Source organism: Rhipicephalus sanguineus, chromosome 11 (genome assembly GCF_013339695.2).
Source record: "Rhipicephalus sanguineus isolate Rsan-2018 chromosome 11, BIME_Rsan_1.4, whole genome shotgun sequence".
Classification (NCBI taxonomy): domain Eukaryota; kingdom Metazoa; phylum Arthropoda; class Arachnida; order Ixodida; family Ixodidae; genus Rhipicephalus; species Rhipicephalus sanguineus.
In genome coordinates, this window is record NC_051186.1 from 37,036,670 (window position 1) to 37,058,305 (window position 21,636).

At 47.5% G+C, this 21,636-nt stretch overlaps 1 protein-coding gene across 1 annotated transcript in view; it reads right to left on the reverse strand.

Annotated features, from left to right (window-relative positions):
* LOC119374171 (dihydrolipoyllysine-residue succinyltransferase component of 2-oxoglutarate dehydrogenase complex, mitochondrial-like) overlaps positions 1-8,018 on the reverse strand; it is a 45,328-nt gene extending 37,310 nt beyond the window's left edge. The window contains 1 exon segment of the mRNA XM_037644232.2: positions 7,877-8,018. Coding sequence (XP_037500160.2) covers positions 7,877-8,018 — 142 coding nt within the window.
* Positions 8,019-21,636: the final 13,618 nt, after the last annotated feature.

Consider the following 21,636-nt stretch of genomic DNA (forward strand, 5'->3'; position numbering starts at 1 on the left):
ATTTCGGCTCACATCCACCCTGAGGGATTGGCCGAGAAACGGGTAACTAAGATAAAATACTTAAAACATAATCTATTGTTCACTCTCGCACATGCTATGGCAATGTCCCGCGTTACCTCAGGGACCTCTCACCAGTGTGTCCGACTGGGAAGAGGCACTCAGGAGCTCCGAGCTCCACCAACAACTCAAGGCAGTCCAGAGGGCCCAAGAACTGGCGGAACGCCATCACGTTCCCGCCCCGACTCGGGTCGGGCGTCGCCTACGGTAGCGGCTGCTAGGGTGTCCCCCCTGGATCCCCCGGCGGCCTAAACTCCTCAGGACCGATGAATAAAGTTCTTGACTGACTGACTGACTGACTGACTGACATAGAAAGGAAAATAATTTCTTCTTTCTTTTATTTGTTATGAATCTCTGTGACTAGAATTAATATTTGGCTAAAAAAAAGGAGTGGTCGAATTAGTTCTTTGAGTATAATAAGTAAATTGAGAATAAAAGAAATAATACGGAGACTAGTTTTGTTGAGAATGAAGTTTTGATTCCTTCATTATAGTGCAAATCTCATAGACTGTGCTATGGAATCTTCAACGGCCGCGCATACTTTCCCGTCGTTGTGCTTAGAAGTCAGTGCACCTAGGGATAGGTAATTTGAAGGAGTTAGATGTAATTCAATTATGCGGAAAGTGCTTCTAGAGATCGCTTTCTCAATGTGGAAAATCTTCGACTAGAGATCAGAAAGTGTTCCATTGGTTCATCTTCCTTACAATAAGAACAAAGCGGGAAGAGTGCCAGACCAGCTCCGTGTAAATGAATCAGCCGTCCCTCTTTCTTTCTCGTTATCCTGGAGGTTTTGTTTGCAAAAATGATATAAAATATGTTCTGATTAATTAATGAATAAATTTATTTATTCGTTCAAGGTGACCAGTACGCTCTGATGTGGCGGGATTGTGTTGTTCCACGTCTTGTTTCAGACCACTGTGATGAATTTGCTTCCGAAAGCGAGGTCCGTGGTTCGATACCCTAGGCTTTAGCTGCTGCGGCTACTGGTATGGATGTCCCCTTCAACTCGCGGTAAGTGGTGCATGATTTAGACCAGCAAAAAAAAGAAAGAAAGAAAAACACGCTTTCGTTTCACAGAGCATTTCTAAGACGTAACCGAGGTCGATTTGCTTGTTCGCATCGTGTCTTTTTCCCTGGTTGGATACAAAAGTGCTAGTGGCACGTGACATCACCGACACTACGCCGGAGCACCAATCACCAACTCAACATGGCGGCCGCGATAAGGAAATGTGGACAAAAAAAGAAAAGAGGAGCGGTTCCACTGTATGAAGGTAGATGACTCAGCAAAGCTTTTTAGCACACGACACATTAATGACGCATAATTTCGAACCTCAGGCAATCACACGCCCTGTAACTAAATCCGGAATGTCTGTCCAGAAATGCCCTTTTTGAATTTATCGTATGATCTGTTAAGTTATTTCATTTTGAGCAGCATGCGTCGTTTTTGCCGGGCGACATGCGTCGTCATCTGCCACTTGCCGCATGCTCTGGCCGTTTTTCTTCATGCACGTGTGCGGGTAGCGCAGTGTGTAGCGCTCCCGGCACTTATTGTCGCGAACGAATGTCGTGGGTTTCATTCCCAGGCCAAACATGTCAACGTAAATTTTTCCTCTACTTTGTCTTTGTGATCTGCTCGCGTGCGTTTTACCGACGTCATTTCCGTGACGGATACGATGTCAGTGAAGTCTTGGTGGACCCCGACATAAAACACTTTCTCGTTAAATACGGTAGTTCAGGCGCGCGCACGCCAAGCTTCGCTGCACCGCCATTTTCCCGGTTTAGGAAGAGCTCCTAATTTTTTTTGTTCATCATTTCCTAGGGACAGCTCCATACGGCTCTCAAATATTAGAGCCCACGGTGCTCGAAATCGTGAACCGTCTTAAATGCGTAAGCACTCCTGTGCGGACCCAGTCACGTAAGACGGTCATCGCCATAAACGAACGAATAAAAGCCACGCAATATTTTCTTTGGGAGTTTTCTATGTGTAACGTAAGCATGCAGTTTGGCGAAGGAAAGTGTATAGTCGCGACGTTTCCTGGAACTTTGTTTTCGGCCTGCATCGGCTTGCCGCCTTTCATCTTCTTTGGAGCATTTCATTAGTGCATCTGAAAAGCGCGCCACGAGGGGCCCATCCCACGATCACCGAAGCGCGGGTTTGGCATTGAATTTTCGCACAGTCGGAATTTTTCCGACGCCTGCGACGCTCGAAATTGGCATTACATCTGCAAGAGAGGACTTCCTATTCCACCATCAAGAAATATGTCAACAAAGCCTGCATATAGGAAGGTTCTCCTTTTACATTTTTTTCAGGCGAAAGCCTTAGATGCCTCATCAAACGCGAAAATCGACCGGCGTCCCACCTCGGCGTATTCCGTCGGTGGCGTCAACACGAGTGATGCAAAAAATCATCATCACGTGATGACGTCACCATATGACGTCCAGAAAGCTTTCAGATGTGGCCGAGGAAGGATCAACACATCGACTGAGAAGAAAAAGGAAACGATGGCTTTTGCCTTCGAGTCGTATTAGGCGAATGCATAAAAGACCTTGCGAGTTTTTTTCTTTATAGCGTTGATTGTGGTGATCGTCTCACGTGACGAGCGGGCACGCAGTTTTCTCGTTGAGCCGGGATGGGGGGGAGGGGGGGGTGTTGTTTAAACGCCACCCCCTTGAAATTTTCAAAATTGCATGTGTATATATACACGCACACATGAACACGTGGTGTCCTGCCTTCTTTCTTGGGTCCGTGTTTTCACGCCCTGTCATTTTAGAATGAAAACGCAAGCACGAACATACATAAGGTATGGTGACCCCCCCCCCCCTCCTAAAAAAATAAAAAAAATCTGGATATGCATATCATTTCCTACCATATGCATAGCAAATTTTTGGCTATGCATATGGTTGCATAGAAATGCTTACGCATTTAGTTAGTTGTGCAACATCTTTCAGCATATTTAATGAGATGAGAGCGCGGAAGTGTCTGCTTTGGCTACAGTTCCGGTAGGAGAAGTCACGTGCTTTCCAGACACGGCTTTTGCGGACGCCTGTTGGGTGCGCACTTTCGCCAACACAGTTAAGCAATGCTTTCGCGTTAAAAAGAAATTCACTGAGCAGCACCGTCTCGTTTGCTTCTGTTGAGTAACACCCTCTTGTTTTCCGCTTGTACGAATTGTAAGAACGCTGCTGTCACGTACGTGAGACGGGTAAACGGTGACGTCTTGTGGCCCGTGTACTTAGATTTAGGTGCACATTAAAGAACACCTGATGGTCAAAATTTCCGGGGCCTTCCACTACAGCGTCTCTCATAATCAAAATCGTGGTTTTGGGGCGTTAAACCCCAACAGTTACAATTATTATTATTATTATTAAAATATGATGTCAAGTATCAAGGTTACGTAACGCTGGTAATGAATGTTCGCTTCCAAAGGTGGTGCCCATAATTCCAGATACAACATTGACGTTATTACGAGTTTCATCACGTCGCGAGAAACACGTCACGAATGGCGCCTATGACGTGCTTCCAGCTGTGCACTTGGAATTCCTTGTCGCCTTTCTGTAGCTGTTGCGTTTCTCGCAATCTTAACAAACCTGATAAAAGCTTACAACGTGCTTAAGCGCCGCCACACCACCGCCTACAAAAGCCGCCGCTTGGAGCCCCTAATAGTCTCGCTAAATCAGTTTTATCCGGCGCTTTATTCTGGCTTGTTCAGTTTTTACCATAATTTGCGATTCAAATTAGTTTTATTTCACTCAGCGGTGGGGCCTTCCCTCTCCTCTCGCTTTGCACTCCCGTTTGTATGTTCTCCCGGCACTTCTGCATTGAAACGTGAGTCGTCCAGTTTCAGGCTTTTTTTTAGGCAATCGTTATCGGATGTTGCGTATTCACTGATCATGCATTCATTTTCTGTGATCCCTTAAGAAACGTAGCAACGAGGTTATACACGCCATGCAGCCCCTTTCTAGAAATTCTACAACTGCTACGCGCACGGGACGCAATCTGAGAGGCCCCGATTTCATTCTGTTTTTCCCCTCAACAAAAAATTTGCCCTCAGAACCCGTCTTTATATGCAATAGGAATAACGTACGGGTCCGCTCCCGCCACCTCCTGAAGCTCTCACCCACCACCGCTTTCTCTGTAAGTCTGTCTTCCCATCATGACTCATCGAGGCGACGCGGCGAAGCCCAACCAACGGCGGGACGGCAGGCGCCGAAGATTTCGTGGGGGAAAGGAAAAAGAAGGGGGGATGAGTTGGGGAACAATGGGAGAGGAGGGTGGTAGAGAAACGCTATGCTGGCGTGATCAAAACGTCCCGCTGCTGGCCACCTTGACACACGTGAGGTCCTCCGACCTCCAGGCGAGCAACCGCCACGTGCTCCCTAAGTGCTGTGGAGAGGAGTTAAAAGGAGGGTCTCCATGTTCCTGCTTTAGCCGTAGCTAGAACAGATGCGCCCTGTGGGTAGAAGATTGAGGGGACGCTGCGAAGGGAAGTCGGGATCCGGGAGATGGGGACTCTGACGAAGGGGGAGGGAGAAAAGAAAGAGAGATTTGCGGGGGTTTCGGTGGGACGCCGTGAAGGTTCGCTTCCCCATACGGGAGGAGGTGTGCGTGTTCTTTGTCGTACAGGGTCCCTCCCCTGGTGGCGGCGGTAGGCACGATACAGCTAGAGGATCTGGCGTGGGACGTTTACCCCGGAGCCTAGACGACGTTGTGGGAAAGCCTGCGCAGTGCTTTCTTTTTCCTTTTTTTCCCATCCTACGCACGGGAGGTTCGTAGGGATATGGGGGAGAACAAAGGGGGGTTGGTAGTTTCTGCGAAGTGCAGGGCCTGGTTAGCGAAAACGTCGAGTGACGTTTCTTTGTTCCGTAGTTGGCAGCGCTTTCGCAGATCCGAGAAGCGTGGCCTTTATTGTTTATCTGACTGAAGCCTGTCTAGTATTTGTAGTCTTCGAGATGTGTCTAGATTGATTCACTTTGGCAGAAGATGTGTCTGTACGCTTTATTTGAAGTCACATGACGACTTCATACTTAAATTTGTTTAGCTTGGGGAGTGCTTTCTTGGTACTGCACGACTGCTATATAAGAGAGCACACTCGAAGGTTGCCTAAAAACAACCATACAGAGAGCGAGAGAGGACACTTACTTGATTTCAGCGCTTCACATTTTATTCTCACCTTTCTCCTATTTTACTGCGACGGCTTCCTCAAAAGCACTCCGTCCTAATTTCGTGGCATCTGCCACAGGCATCATCAGTCACACACAGTTGTCGTCATGTTTACTTGAATTGGCTAAATATGCGGGCGTCTTCTCACGCGCTAGGCTCGAACGTGCGGAGCAGCTGAAGCGCAACTTCGTCGTCTTCTCTCGCGTTGACGGCTCACCATAGCCCCCCCCCCCCCCCTCTAGCGAGGTAGCCAGTGCGCGAAGGAGCGATCCTTATGAGTAGCTGGTAGTTGCTACTGTTGCGAAGCGCGTTCGTCTGGTGTTGGAGGATGGCTTGTCGTCTGCGAGGACGGCGTCGGTGTCGAGGAAGGCCGGCTTAATGCGGTCAATGGAGACACTGTCCTCGCGTCCATTAATCAGCAGGACAAAATGCTTGGGGCAACGCTTGATGACTCTAAAGGGTCCGTCGTAAGGCGGTTGTAGTGGTGGTCTGATAGCGTCGTGCCGTACGAAGACGTGTGTGCAATCCCGCAGAGCACGACTGACGAAACTTGGGCGTGAGTGTTGACGTGGTGCGATAGGAGACACGTCTTTCATGGCGTTCCTGAGGCGACTGACATCGGAGAGTAAGCAGCAATAAAATATGTGGGAAAAGTGAACGCCTCACGTCATCCCACATACTTATGCAGAAAGACATCAACTGGCGATGTTCGCGTCTTTCTACTCGTCCGTGTCCTTGTTCGTCTGTATCATATTACGTAGTTATAAATACTTTTTTGTCTAGACCCAAAAGCACATAAGATGTCAAGCAGTTTTTTATTACTTGCATTATGTATTGACTAGTATTTTCTTCCGCACTGTGATTCCGATTGGCGCCGTGTGCAGTGAAGTATATAAACGAAGATATGATGGCTCTTTATAATGTTGGCTTATTTTGGCAGCTATCCGCTGTTGTAACAGCAACGTTTTACTCTCAATATTAATCCAGTGGTTATGGATGATGTGCTATTTTTTTTTTTCACCATTCAAGAAAGCTTGAGGGCTCCTCCGCATTTCTTTCGTCTACGAGTACAAAAACGAGAGTCCTTGCGTATATGAACCATTGTGGGGGTTCAGATTCTAGAACGAACGAAGCGTGGGGCTGGCCGGGAATGGAGTGGTACGGGGGAGAGGGGGTCGCGCGCGACACGCTTGCCATGCCTGCGTCAGGGGAAGCGTGTGGCGGTGTCTCTATTGTAATACAAATGGGGCTGCAGGAACAACCAGCGGGTGCCTCGAAAAGAGACCCGCGCCTCAGTCTCTCCTCGTCCTCCTCGCAGCGATTGTCTGCCAAACAGCTCGGAATTTATGGCTTTTCATCACCGTGTTGTCGCCTCCCGCTGCCACGCGCTGATCACGATGCCGCTGCTGCTTACGTGGGTGATTGTGTAACCGTGCCTTTCTGTGAGCCCGACGTTCGTGCCTGCAGGTCGCGGTGGTGGCTTGTTTTGCCGACGCAACACCGAGGCCCAGCATTTCCTCGCCTCTCGCTGCTCTCTCTCTACCCCCCTTTCCACTACATACCCACGTATTCTCTTTTTGATTGCTCGGGCTCCCGTTCGACGGGTGACGTAGACGCGCGCGCTTCCTGAGAGTTGCCGCTTTCCGTCGCTAGATGTCGCTAGGGGCGTAGTGGAAGCGCTTTACTCGTTGAAGCGAGCTCGGGTTGCCTTGAAACGCGCAGTTATAAATCAAGATTCAGTAAAGAAGAAAAAAAATGTACATGCTGTGGAGAAACTAAGGAAACGACGGAGCATGTTCTAATTGAATGTAGAGATATCCACCCAGGTGTATGTTTGGGCACGGGCCTACATGAAGCCTTGGGTTTTAGGGACAACACCCCTCTTTCCCCACCCCTGTGCAGGGTAGCAAACCGGTCACTCACACCAGGTTAACCTCCCTGCGTTTTCTTTTCATCTATTTCTCTCTAGGGACAACAATGGAAAGCAGCGCTCTTCCGCGATAGAAATAAGTAAGAGACACTTAGAAGATTGGTGGTGGAAAAGTAGAGACAGGACAAAAATAAATAGCGGCAAGAACAGGTCATTCTGACGTAACCGGCAGAGAGTTGGGCTCTGAATTTATGGTCTTTTCTTCTATAGTAATATCAATTTAATTGAAGGGGACAAGGCATTCGGCCAACTTACAAGATAGATAGATAGATAACTTTATTGTACACCGAGGGAGGAGAGCCGGGTTTTACCCCGACGCCCCTGCGGGCCGCTCCCACGTTGGAACAGGCAGGAAGTACCTGCCTGCGGCATCGTGGGCCCCTTGGATTGCCAGAAGCTGACGGTGACGATCCGTACTTTTGATGGCGGTATAAAACCCTTGTCTTGGGATGATTTGCGCCTTGAGTTCCTTGGGTATGTGGTGGCAGTCCCACATCATGTGCTCAAATGTACACACACACCCACAGTCCGGGCAGTCAGGAGATATATCCATATAGATACATTAGCTGGGCAAGGGTAAACCCCTGTCTGTAGTAGTCTGAGCGTGACTTCTTGTCCTCTGGTAAGATGCGAATGGGGTGGAGGAAAGACCCTACGACTCAAACGATAATGTGAAGTGACTTCGTTAAATGTCGTTAGAACGTCCCGCGACCCTCGATCAGCCGCACCCCCATCCAGAGGATCGGCCCCGGGCGGGGCGGAGCGGTCCAACGTGCCAGGGCCGTGAAGCCCCGCGCGGAAGGCAAGTCCTCGCGCCCGGGCGTGGGCCAATTCGTTGGAGTTGGTGATGCCGCTGATCGTGGAGCCCATATGGGCCGGGAACCAAATGATCTCGTGTGGAGTGATGGTCCTATCTCTGAGAATTCTAGCAACAGGTGGGGAGACCCTGCCAGAGGCAAAGGCTCTAACCGCCGAACGGGAATCAGAATAGATCTGAACACGGGATGAGTCCAAAAGCCCTAGTGCGATGGATACCTGTTCAGCTATTGCCGGGGAGGTTGCCTTGACAGAGCATGCCGACATTACTGTACCTCGCTCAGAGACCGCAACGGCCACATAACGATTCCTATCCGCACGCGCAGCGTCCGTGAAGGTCGACGATCCCGACTTCGAGTGCACCTGCTCCAAAATTTTCTTGGCTCTAGCCCTTCTCCTTGCGACGTTAAATTGAGGGTGCATATTCCTAGGAATAGGATAAACTGCGAGTGCCTGTCTAACGGCGGAGTCAAGAGAAGTCATCCGCTCTTCCTGCAGTATTGTAGAAATTCTGGCACGTGCCAAAATCTCCCGACCCGCCCGGGTGACCGAGAGGCGAGAGATCTGCGCCGTGCGTTGAGCCTCTATAATTTCATCCAACGTGTTGTGAATTCCTAATGCTAACAGCCCCTCCGTGCTAGTTCGGATTGGAAGGCCGAGTGCCCTTTTAACAGTTTTACGGATCAGTACATTGAGCTTCTCCCTTTCTGCAGCGAGCCAATGATGCATAGACGCAACATAATGAACGTGACTCACGAGGAAGGCATGAAAGAGGCGAAGAAGATTGTCCTCCTTCATGCCTCCTTTCCTGTTAGAAACTCTAACATTGAGGCGAAGCGTAGCCGCGGTATGTTGCTCTAATCTACGTAAAGTTTCCGTGTTACGTCCATCCGCTGAAATGAGCATGCCTAATATCCTGATACAGCTAACCTTGGGAATTCTAGCCCCACTAGCAGTCAACTTACAAGAAAAAAAAAGTATTTTTTTTTTGTTTTTGAGGAGCCTGGTGGCGCACGTGCCACCGTCCGGTTATGAAGGAGACCCTCGTAGCATCCATCCATTCATCCAGCATATGAACAGCTCGGTGCAGTGGCTATCCAGCCAGATGTAACCGTTTCTCGCACACTTCTTCCCAAGTAATTCAGCGACGTCGCCGAATTTGATTGTATGAGTACATGCAGCCTTGTGCGATTTCATACAGATGTCATGTGGTACGAAACAAAGGGCAAAAGTAACTAAAAAGCCGCAAACCTCGTTTCTTGAGCCATGACGGTACGGTATTTCCCTGCTTACACTCGCAACGTGGTTACGTAGTCTTGGGAGGCACGGCCTTCCGAGCTGGCACTGGGGAGCCAAATGGTAACCCTAGAGCAGGCCCGGCAGGGTCGCCGCGGCCAGTGGGGCTCTACAAGAGGGTTACGCTAAAGCCCCTTTAGGTTACACCCAAGCTTTAGGTTACACCCGGGCTTTAGGTTACACCCGAGATTAACCACGTAATCTCTTCATGGAACAAAGTTTATTCTTCTTCAACTTACCGTACGGTTAAACGGTCCTGATAAAACACTCTAAAAGATTAGTACGTACGTTTGCTGAGAATTCTGTGTAACCTCTGTGTCGTCTTCCAAACAGTTTCGCTGGTCATTCACCTTCACAGAGTGGAATGGCTCCTTTTATTTTTTGTTTTTGAAATGTAATGTTTCCAAAACACATAAATGATTCCTTTACGTCGTCCCCATGGTATTTGCTGCAGGCGAGTAAGTTTTGTTTGAAGACACGGCTCTCATGTCAAAACAGCTTAACCCTGATTAGTTTTCCTTCCTACATGCATATTTCTGTTTTACAAGAGGTTATGAACTAGGAAACGTTTTACAAGAGCTAACGAACTAAAGACATAGAACTTGTCTTATGACGTCGACAATTTGCAAAACAGATAAGAAACAATGCTTGTAAGTGGACAAAAAAAAATTCAGGAGCCCTTCCCCTTCCGGGAAAATGGGGGCAAGCCTACCACTTGTATTTCTTTCTTTCTTTCTTTCTTTCTTTCTTTCTTTCTTTCTTTCTTTCTTTCTTTCTTCTTTCTTTCTTTCTTTCTTCTTTCTTTCTTTCTTTCTTTTCTTTCTTTCTTTCTTCTTTCTTTCTTTCTTTCTTTCTTTCTTTCTTTCTTTCTTTCTTTCTTTCTTTCTTTTTCGAACTCTCCAGGCAACAATGAAATGTGGCAACGTGAAACGACAAGTGACCTCGATAAAATATCGGATGCGTATCTGTACCGATAAAATATCGGTACAGATACGCATGCGACCTGCGCAGCTCCGAGGGCTGCATTTCTGTACACTCGTCGGCGCCGGGTTTTCCGAGTACGACGCCGCCGACGCCACCGAAACCTGTAACTCATAACAAGCTTCACTTGAAAACACATCGCGCCATCTCGCTGGTGAGTAAGAAAGCACGCTGAAGTAAATGGTGTATATAAATAGCTCGCCGTTAGCATGCTGAAAGACGCTACTCCGTGGCTTAGCCGTCTAACGCCGCGCGTTTCGGAGCGAGAGGTCGGCCGTTCGATTCCGCGCGTCGGAAAGTATTTCTGAATTATTTACCGTGCATGACGGCGGTGACGGTGATGGCAAAAAGCAGCCGAGACTGTCCATATAATTGCTATCGCAATAAAAGGAAGCTCGAGAGAAATGGCCTCCGAGCTGCTCTGATTACAGCGGTACGGTCAACGCCACCAGCGTATGTGCTCGTCGCGGGACGTCCCGTGTATTGCACTCGTTCGAAGCAGCCTGAGCACCCACTCTCGGGGCATTATATTGCGCCCTCCTTCATATACCTTCTCTAACGGCCGGAACAACGCCAAGATAGGGGCCGGGATGCGGAGGCTGCGAGGACCCTGGAGGTTCGGCATCGAGGGGTGCACATCTGCTCGGCGGGGAAGCACGCTTTTCGAGGAAAAGGAAAGGGGGTGGGGTGAACCGTTCTTTCTCTCGCTCTCCTTAGTCACGAATGCGAGTATAAGACCGGGTGGGTGAGATCCAAAGAGAAAAACTGTAAGTGGATCTTTCCTGCGAAGCTCTGTCCCGTGGCAAGGCAACACAGCGGGACGGCCGCTTTTTGTTCGTTCACCCCTCCCGATCAGAACGACGGGTAGGTGGAGGTTGGGGGGGTTAACCTTTTTTCACTTTCTCTTCTTGTTCGTAGCTTCCCGTCTAGTTCCCCTCCGCTTCCCGCTCCATCACTGCACTTTTATCCCTCAACGTCCCCAACGACGCCATCGAAGGACTCCAGAAGCGGGATGCCTGCCTCCGAACTGGGATAGTGGGGGAGACCTTGCCGACTCGCATCGAGTATCACGCGATTACCGCCAGTTCTGTGCAGTAAGGGGTGCTGCTTTTTTATTGCTAGAGTTGCGCGATGTTATTATTGCTATTGTGTACGAAGTTATCGCTGAAGTTGTGCAATGGAGTCTGGTGTAGCGGCTTACGTAAGCGAAGAAGGAAGAGAATCATCGCAACGAGCTGTGCTAGACAACTAGAGAAAGACGCGAAATAAAGTCGTTTTGAAGTTTGACGCAGCGGTTCTTGCAGTCTCTTATTTTCTTGTTTTTTTTTTCTTTTGACGCGAAATGATATATTTGCGCCTACTTCGAGCTAATGTCTTGTTGACAAGCTCACCGGCACTATGGTTTGCTAAGTAATTTCTTTAGTGCTTGCTTAAGGAAACTTGATCTTAGGGAAAGCAGGTAACAAAGCCTTTCAGAGGCGGGGCTCCGGAAGATCGCTTGTCTACAGTTTAAACCCTGTACCAGGAAGAATAATTTTCTTCAATTGAGACACTTCCATTAGGCAGAAGCTTGATAGGTTTTTCCTATGTCGCTTCGTGCTACAAACATGCACCCTTTCGAGAACCTTACGGTCAACTGATTTGCCGCAGGCAGCGTTAGTACACATGCTGAGTGCACGTGGTTGCACAATACCATCTCAATTTTAAGCAAGTTTGTTGCATGTTTTCTTTCTTGATCGGCGTAGTCGTTGATAAATGTGCGCACACCAAGGTCGGTAGCTCGCCTTTGTTCATCGTCCTTCACGATCAGGAGGGCAACAGGCGCGCAGCGGCTTCAACTGCACTGCACGTAACTCACGGGATGCGGATGTCACGTCGTTGTTTCGTGAGCGGGACGGCTTCTTTGTGTCCTCCCTTCCATACCTCTATTTGTCTCGAGATTCCGCGTAGTCAACGCAGCTAGAGTGAGACAGGGGCGGGAGGTGGGATGGGCGAGAGGGGGGGGGGGCGAGGTTAGGAATGCTATATGGGCAGCTTGAGGCGCGTGACGCCGTACGCACACGTAGCGGGTGACTCACGTGGGTCTTGTCACAGGATAGAATGGAAAGCTAAGACTGAGGGGAAAAAAAGAGAGAGAGAGAGAGATAAAGAAAACTTTGACAGATGCGTTTCTGTTTGATTTCTGCGGCCATCGGAAGAGATGGACGGGGGGGGAGGTGTGTGAAGACTTTGCATATTCAGTGTCTTCTTTATCTTACCCACCTTTTACAGCGAAAGCTATTATGAGATCACAACAAGGGCCGTTTTTGGCGCCGTAGTTGTCCGCCGCCGCCGCCGGTGTCCGTAACCACTATCGCTCAAAATAAGGAACAAAAAAAAAAAACGAAGGAAATAATTCCAGGGTGGAACGAGGTTCGAACCTGGGCCCTCTGCGTGGGAGCCCAGTATTCTACCTCAGAGCCACGCCGGTGCTTGAAACTGCTTTGCAAAAAGACCCTATACAGGCTTCATATCGGGAAGGAAACCACATTAACATATGTAATGTAGCGTGGTAGAAGAGTAAAATATCAACCAAGCGTCACACAACGCGAATTCTGTAACCAGGCATCACACAATGCGAATTGCGCAACGAGTGGGTTGTTGAATGCTTCCAACCCATTACAAAGGGCTCTGTCATAATTCTTCGTCGTCATTAGACACAGCATCCACAAAGTGCACATAATGCTTTACAGGTGTTTAGCAGATACCCCGGTTCTCCGCAGAATGACGAAAAATGGCATAGTGGCTGCTTCCCTACTTCACAAAAATTATGATGATTTATAGCGTAGTGGGTTCCTCACAAGTGCACTACTATTGGTTGCCAAGGAAGCCCATAAGGCTACCATGATCCATTTCCTCAGGGTCTCAATAAAGTTAATTCTCTCTCTCTATCTCTTTCTCACGTTAGCGTATGTTATAAAGCGTGCTGGGAGAGTGAAATAATGACCGGGCGTCACACAATGCGAATTACGTAACTAGTGGGTCCTGTAAAGCTTCCAACCCATTACAAAAGGCTCAGTCATGATTCTTCATCGTCATCAACCGTCGCATCAATAAAGTGCACATAATGCCTTACAGATGGTATCTCGCTTCTCCGCAGAATGACGAGTAATGTCGTGGTGGGTGTTTCCCAATTTCACAAAAATTATGATTTGTGGCGTAGTGGGTACGTTGCTAGTGTACTTGTATTAGTAGCCACAAGAGAGTTTATAACAGGCTCTAGAAATGCCGCTCTTCGAGCTTTCGTTGTGACTGTGTTGCGCTTTCCGCCCAGGCCTGGCATTTTTTTTCTCGGACAACGCCACCAATTGGAGACTCGAAAAACTCCCGTTACTTTATCAGGAAGTTTCCAAGTGATGATACTGCTACTGATGATGCTTTGCTGGGGATAATAATAATAATTGTTGGGTGTTGGTGGTATTCTCTTTATTACACCCAAAAAGAGGGGACCAGTGCGAAGACTGGGGGTTTACGTCCCGAAACCACGATATGGTTGTGAGGGACGCCGTAGTGGAGGGCTCCGGATGATTTTTACGATGTAATGTTCTTTAACGTGCACATTAATGTTAAGTACACGGGCTTCCAGCATTTCACCTCCATATAAATGCGGCCGGGATTCGATCCCGTGACCTACGGGTCAGCAGTCGAGCACCACAACCACTAGATCACCGTAGCGGGCGGTTTATTCTGAATGTTTCCTTGTTTTAACAGCGAATCTGTTCATAGTCTAGTCTTTCGTGTCCGATGTTGGCGTAACGCTAATCACGTGGTTCATTTTACGGGTATATGCCACAGAAATTGAATAAATCCCACTACTAACCACTGGTCCACTAAAAATGAAGAATAAAACTATTGTTGTGGGCCGGAACCTGTTTAAACTTATAGGAGACAACAAGAGGTAGAAGACTGCGGGCACCGAAGGCGCGCGCAGTAGTAATAAACAGAATAACAAAAAAAAAAGAGAAGAGGCTTGCTTCTGTTCGCGTAGAACGCAGTTGTCTCATCCATTAAAATTACTACTTTATAAAACATTGCTACGGCCAAAGCTACAGTGTGCACCAGCTATATGGGACCCCTATCCCGACAACCTTACTCATTCCATCGAACTAATCCAAAATAACTCTTGTCGTTTTATTCCTTAGAATTACAACCGAATAGCAGTGCATCCTCAATGAAATCACTTCTCGGCTTGAGTTACTGGCTACACGCCGTAAAATTTCTCGTTTATCATTTTTTCATAGACTTTATCACCATCCTACTCTACACCAGGAACTCATGTCAAAACCATATTACTCACCGCATTGATCATCAGCACAAAGTTAGAATTTGTGCTTGTAACACAACATGCTTTTCAGAATCATTCATCCCTCGTACGTCACGTGAATGGAATGACCTTCCGGCTGATATTGTGTCTATTGTTAACAACGAGAAGTTTCGTAAAGCGTTAGCTAACATCGTATAGTAACAATCACTTGTATGAACTAATGTTACCTGCCCGTTTATATGGTGTGTTATTAATGCTACATCTGTCAGTCTCATCATGCCTTTAAAAAAACGTACCTGCAGTCTTTTTTTCGACGCTGTATTTTACATGCCCAGCTAATATTGTATAATAAGGGACACTCATTTTATTTTTTTATTATTTGATATTTTTTTCTTCATTTCTTCGTTGTACAGCGTATTGACATACTCAGCTAGTATTGTATGATTAACAAATATTGCATTAATCGCGGTTTAATGTTACCAGTGTTATTAATCGCTCCTTTTCAAGTATTTCCCCTGTAATCCACTCCCCTCTGTAATGCCGAAAGGTCCTTAGGGTAAATAAATAAATAAATAAATAAATAAATAAATAAATAAATAAATAAATAAATAAATAAGCCGCCCGACGTGAGCGTCCGCGAGAAGTGACGCGGGAACGGGCTAACGCACGACAATGACCAGTATGGGATTAGAGGACAGGTGGTTCGCGTCCAAGCATTCATATATTTAACATTAAAAGCACAAGCCAAGAAACAAGAAAAAACAGAAATAGTCTTCGCATGCTGTGAGCTCTTCAGAAGGTGTGAATTATTGTCCCTTAGCATGTAGAACATGACACACCTCGTGAGGTAGGTCGCTGCGTAACTGTAAATTCTCATATCTTACGCCTACACTATGCCTTTGGAGGGGGCTATCCTGCTTATATGACTTATCCTGCTTTCGCACCGATTTCGTATCTACTTCGGTGTAATTGCAAATATTGGACTGTTCTTGAACTATTCGAAAAAAAATATTCGTATCCACAAATTCCGGCTCAGAAATTCGAAGACCAAATCGAATATGACACTATTACATTCTACATTCGGAATTCTCGAATATTCGCGCATCCTGAATAGAAGAAAAGCCCCAGAAGTCCGGCGCCTCGCAGTTCTTCGAGTGCTGCCGCTCTCCTCCGCTACCGCTGCCGTGGAGCTGCAGTCGCTAGAGCGCTCGTAGTTCTTGCTTGAGCTGCGGTCGCTACAACTGCTGCTGCTGGCCAGAATGCTGCAAGAAAGAAAAGAAAGGAAGGAGGTACGGGTGGGTGGGCGCCACCATCGCCACTGCTGCTTGGGATTCCCGGCGAGGGCTGATCGATATTCCTCTAGTCCCGGAAGTAGGTCACGCCTGCGGTTCGGCGAAAAGGAAGTGGTCGTCCCCTCCGGGGAAGGAGAGCCTCTTCTCACTGGTCGCCGCACCGAGAATGCGTAGACCAAAAAAAAAAAATAAAAATAAAGGGAAGAGAGCCAATTCCAGGCCGCACCAGGCAAATGAGCGTGAGAGCCGCGAAACACGAACAAGCGCGGATATTCAACCACTGTTTATTCTTCAAGAATGCGAACTTACGCAAGGTTATAGGATGGTACGCTGGTAATGAGAACGGAACTGGGGTATTCCCGGAATTATCACAGCTCACGTGTTCACACTAAAGTTGTCACCCAAACAGCACCATGGCAATATTTTTTAAAACAACGATACATTCATTAACATCCCGCATATGTAGATTACCTCGTGTGAGCAACGGAATGCTTGCACAGGGCAACCTTATTCCATCTTCCTCGGAAATATTCTCCTTTTTTATTGTCATGGTGTTTTCTGTCATAGTGGTTTTTCCCACACAGTCCCACACAGCTCGCTCAGACGAAATTATTTGTATCTCCACAGCATATAATATGCTTATAGTTGTTTTCCTTCTATAAGTTTCTGGTATATTTCGCACAACACCAACTAGACGTCAGATACCTTTGGCCTATTCTACTAGCTAGTCTAGCTACAAGGCTTCTGTTGCAACACTTTCCTCAATAGAGAGCGCTAGCCCAGAGAGGATTCGCTCAGGCTGACACCTCGTGTGTTCCTCTGTCATAGTTTTCTCCATACTTTTTTAACAGCCGAACTGTTTAAGCCAACCGTTATTCCAGTGCAGAGCGAAAGGAGAACTATCATGACCATGAACCGGCACGCGCTCACTTCGTCCTCTTCTTCCTCTTCTTCATCTTCTACTTCGCTCCCAGAACACATGCGCCGATTTCTCCGGCGTGGGATGCAATAACTATGATTGGCGAGAGGACGAATGCGCGCACACACACACACACACACACACACACACACACACACACACAGAGAGAGAGAGAGAGAGAGAATGAAAGAGATAGATGGAATGAGAAAGAGAGAAATTCTTGGCAATAAATCTTTCTTGGCAAGGCGGGATTTGAACCTACGTACCCGTAATCCAAAGGCGAGCGTCGTAACCACTCGGCTATTCAGGCAAATGAGCAGAGCATAGCACAGCCTTGCATAGTATAGTATAGTATAGTATAGTATAGTATAGTATAGTATAGTATAGTATAGTATAGTATAGTATAGTATAGTATAGTATAGTATAGTATAATTAGAGTGTAATAGAACAGGGGAGTGCTCGGAACGGCCGCAGCACCAATGTACAGAAAGTGAAGCCCAAACAGGATCACTCCACCTGCGGCGCTGCTATCGGTACTCTACAATGTGTCGTCGTTTAAGAGTTGCGCGCGGCTCCGCCAAAGTGGTGCAGGTGTAGAATGCCTGCTTCCCACTCAGAAAGGTCCGGGTTCGAATCGCAGCTGTAGATGGTGGGGTTTTATTCTTAGGGTCGCCTTTTACAGCTGTATTTGTTTTCCTTTGTTTCTTAAAGCTAGCTTCAGTTGCTACGTGTTGGTTCAGAAAGTAACGCAAAATGTGAAGTAAAATAGAAGAAATCTGGAAGTGAGCGCAGTTAGTTGCAGCGCGACCGCCCGGGATTGAACAAAAACGTAAAGTATGGCCTCCGAGATTTTCGCGAATACGAGACTCGAAACGAGATTTCCCATTTTACGTTACTTTTTGCAGACTACCGATCGCAGCGTTGCAAGCGGATTGACCCTGTTTGCGTTTCACTTTTCGAAGCTCGTTCCGAGCACTCCCCTGTTCTAGTACACTCTAGTATAACATAGTGTAGCATAGTATAGTATAGTATAGTATAGTATAGTATAGTATAGTATAGTATAGTATAGTATATAGTATAGTATAGTATAGTATAGTATAGTATAGCATATCAAGAGGGTTGGAAAGGGAAGTGAAGGTGAGGAGGAGGGGAGATACTAAAGCATAGCACAGAAAGTAAGAGAAAGTGAGAAACAGTTAGAAAGGAAGGGAAGAAAGACATAAAGAGAAAGAGAGATAATGAAAGAGAGAGGAAGAAATAACGAGATAGAAATAGAGATAGAGATAGAAAGAAAGAGGAAGCGAGAAATAGAGACAGAGAGAGATAGAGAAAGGCAAGAAAGATAGAAAGAACGAGAAAGAGAAAGAAATACATAAAGAGAGAAAGAAAGAAATAGAAATAAACGGACAAAAAACACAGAAAAAACAGAGTCAAGAGAGAAAAACAAAGAAGGAGAGGAAGAAAGAAAGAGAAAAATAAGAGAAACAAAGAAGGTCCCCAGCTCCGCACTTCCTTCAGGCTCGGCACCGCTAGCGTGAAGCTGGCTTACTTTTTTCTTTATTATCACTGCACAAGACGTCCATGTACAGTCGCGCTCAATACGACTTGCAACACGGGAGCGCGTGGCTTCACGAGCTCCAACATCACCCACGGTTTCCGCTAGCCTTTATTGCGCTAACTAAACGCTTATCTCTCACTTGCGGGTGATTTTAAACAAGAAATTATCACTTAGTTGTGGAAATGAGGCCAAGTTGAAGCCATGCGTAATCTTTGAACTTGTGAGGCCACGCACTCCCGTGTTGCAAATCATACTGAGCGCGAATGTACCTAAAACAACGTCTACAAGATGTCTCGCCCACGACGTCTACGAGACGTGTTTTATAAAACGCGTTTATGACTACACACAAATGCCTTCTGTGCAGAGAGGACTCAGGGAGACCAACAACGGCAAGCAGAAAAAAAGAGTATAATGAAAGTAGAACGCGAATTCTTCTGTCGCAAGTTCGGTCCTCTCGTAATCCAGCTCCATAGCCGGCGCAGCTCGCACACACGACCCAGAGAGAGCTGGCCTTTATTTGTGCTCTCGTGTCGTTGCCGGTCTCGCGGCGTCTGAGCTATAGAGCGAGCCCGGCGAAACGGCCCCGGCCGTCGCGCAATTTTCCTCCGACGGAATGCTGCTTCGAGCGCGCCGATGAAAAACAAGGCAAAGGCAAGGCAGCAAAGGCGCGCACAACTGGTTGCCATGGGAACCTCTAGGAACGAGCTAGCGCGCTCCTTTTGCTTGCTTGCCCTTGCGGCCCGCCTCTTCGCTCGCCGCGGCGTCCGTCGCAGTGGACCGGCTCGAACCGGCTCGCTACGAAGATGGCTGTTGTCGTCGTCTTTCGTTGCGCGCAGCTTATAGCTCCTTCTTGCTGTCGAGGACGTTAAGCCGATCGAAGTCGAGTACCTTGCGTCTCAGCAACCGTTTTCTGGTGCTTAACTCTCAACCATCTTGCAAGTCGGTGTCCACGAAGACGAACGTGGGGACATACACACATAATATTAAAGATGACCTCCACTTGGATAACTTTCCTAACGCCACACATATATGGTCATTAGCCACATAGATAAGTAGAAAAAAAAGATAGATAGATAGATAGATAGATAGATAGATAGATAGATAGATAGATAGATAGATAGATAGATAGATAGATAGATAGATAGATAGATAGATAGATAGATAGATAGATAGATAGATAGATAGATAGATAGATAGATAGATAGATAGATAGATAGATAGATAGATAGATAGATAGATAGATAGATAGATAGATAGATAGATAGATAGATAGATACCTTGCACACGTTCACTGCTACTCAGCACTGTCCAGGGATGAACAGCTGTGTCACGTAGTATGTAGGGCAGCTTTACTTCAGCGATTGACGCGATGAGGAATTAATTGCTCAACATATAACTCACGACTTTTGACTGGGTACTGAGATTGTTCGTTTGCGAGGTGCTAGCCAATGAACAGGCAGGAAGCGTTATTTGTGTGTAGCGATTAAGAACCTGAAAGCAGCGCTGGCTGGTAATGAAGTGATCAGAAAAAAAGTGACTAGTAGTAGGACGCTTACCAGTCATTGAGAATAACATTTTATACGGCTGTAACACGAAATTCCGCCTTGGAGAAAGGACCAAATCGCATCAGAACGCGTGCAGATAGAATGAGCAAAAAACTAAGTTGATGACAAGCTGAACTTATCCGTGTGGTGGACTTCTTCTTTCTTTCTTTTTTTTTTATGGAGGTTTACACTGGGACATGACAGTTGAAAAGAATTTCATCGTAAGATTTGTTGGAGACCGTAGTGCGTTTTGCATGAAATTGAAACGGCGTTGAAGAAAAGAAAGAGAAAAAGAAATCAAGGGCAACGTGTAGTAAGTTGGCTTCTCCGTAGTAACATACTGCTTGCGGCAAAGCACGCTTTCCGGAGTAGCCACGACGAACGTCAATTACAAGATCCACGCTTCCTACGTGCAGCCGCACACTATCGCAGTTGTTCAACAAGTTAAGTTCAGCTCGCCTGATTTATTCACGCGTAATAACGTTATCTATAGTGCTCAGCGCTCCTCTAACGTTGTTGTTAAGTCTGTCTGTGACGCTGTCGCAAGCGATGCCGTTCGCTAGTACACCATGACAACGATAACTGTCGATACGTTAGTACAGCGTTGCCGTGCTGACAAAGCAGATGAATATCCTTCAGCAGTGCCAGCGTAGTAGTGGAGAGAGTTCTTCATCGTCAAAGTGCGTCACGTGATGCAAGTGTCCTTGATCAGATGTCGTTCATGCTATTAGTGGACAAAGATAACCGTCGCGTAACCGACGCATGATCATTAAAAACTCGTAAAGGCAATTGCTTGTTCTAACCATAAACCCTTTTGGTGCAGGCTATCTCAGTCATCACAATTCAAACTCCGTCGAGCGCTTATTCTTCTTGCGAAAGCAGATCTATTTGGCGCTGCGTTGCAGGACGACCCAGGAAAGGCATATCTATGGCTCGATCTTTTTTCCACTGCATAACGATTTTCCCCTCGTAGAACTGGAGGCAAGATCGCTGTTATCTTTTTTATTTTTTCTTAGCACGGTGATGCGGCGGATGGGGGCGGAGCCAAGACGTCTCCAGTTTCGCGTCGCACCCCCATTGGCCCGAAGCGACGAGACGGAGATTTCTTTTTCTCGGCATAAAGGACGAGATTGGAAGACTCCTTGGGAGACTGGGCGAGACCGGGATTAAGGAGCTTGTCCAATCGCCGAAGGTGCTGGAAGGGGGGCTCCGCTCCCGCCCGGCCCTGGGTCTCCCCCCCTTTCCTTTCGCTTCAAGACGCGGTGCCCCCCCGTCCGGCCAATGGGGCGGCGCGGAGGCGAAAGGGTGCCCGTCTCGCTATTGGCCAAGGCTTCCTCTCCGTGGGCGGTTCCTCCGTACCGGAGCGCTTCTCCTTTTCTTAGCCTCCTCCTTCGGCCGGGCGAGGAGAGATTTGAGACTGCGCCGTGAAGACGTCTCGTGCGCAGTGAGAGAGAGAGAGGCGAGATCGATGACTCGACAGAGCCCCGGGTCTCAGCCGCGAGCGAGCACTCTTTCCTAGCGACTTCCGTTCCCTCTCTCACTCTATCGCGGACCCGGGCCCTCCGCAGAGACACGGTGACGGCCGCAAGGCACGGGCCCCCGGTCTTTTCCAACACACTTCCATTACCACCCCTCCTCACCTCATTTCTTCCGTTCTCACCATATCCAACTTCGTATCTCGGATCGATAAAGCGCGACATTTCGCCGTCACCTCCATATGTTTCTTCGAGCTCTCCACGCTGTCCTGGGGTCTTTCTCTACACACGGTGCTAGTGAAAC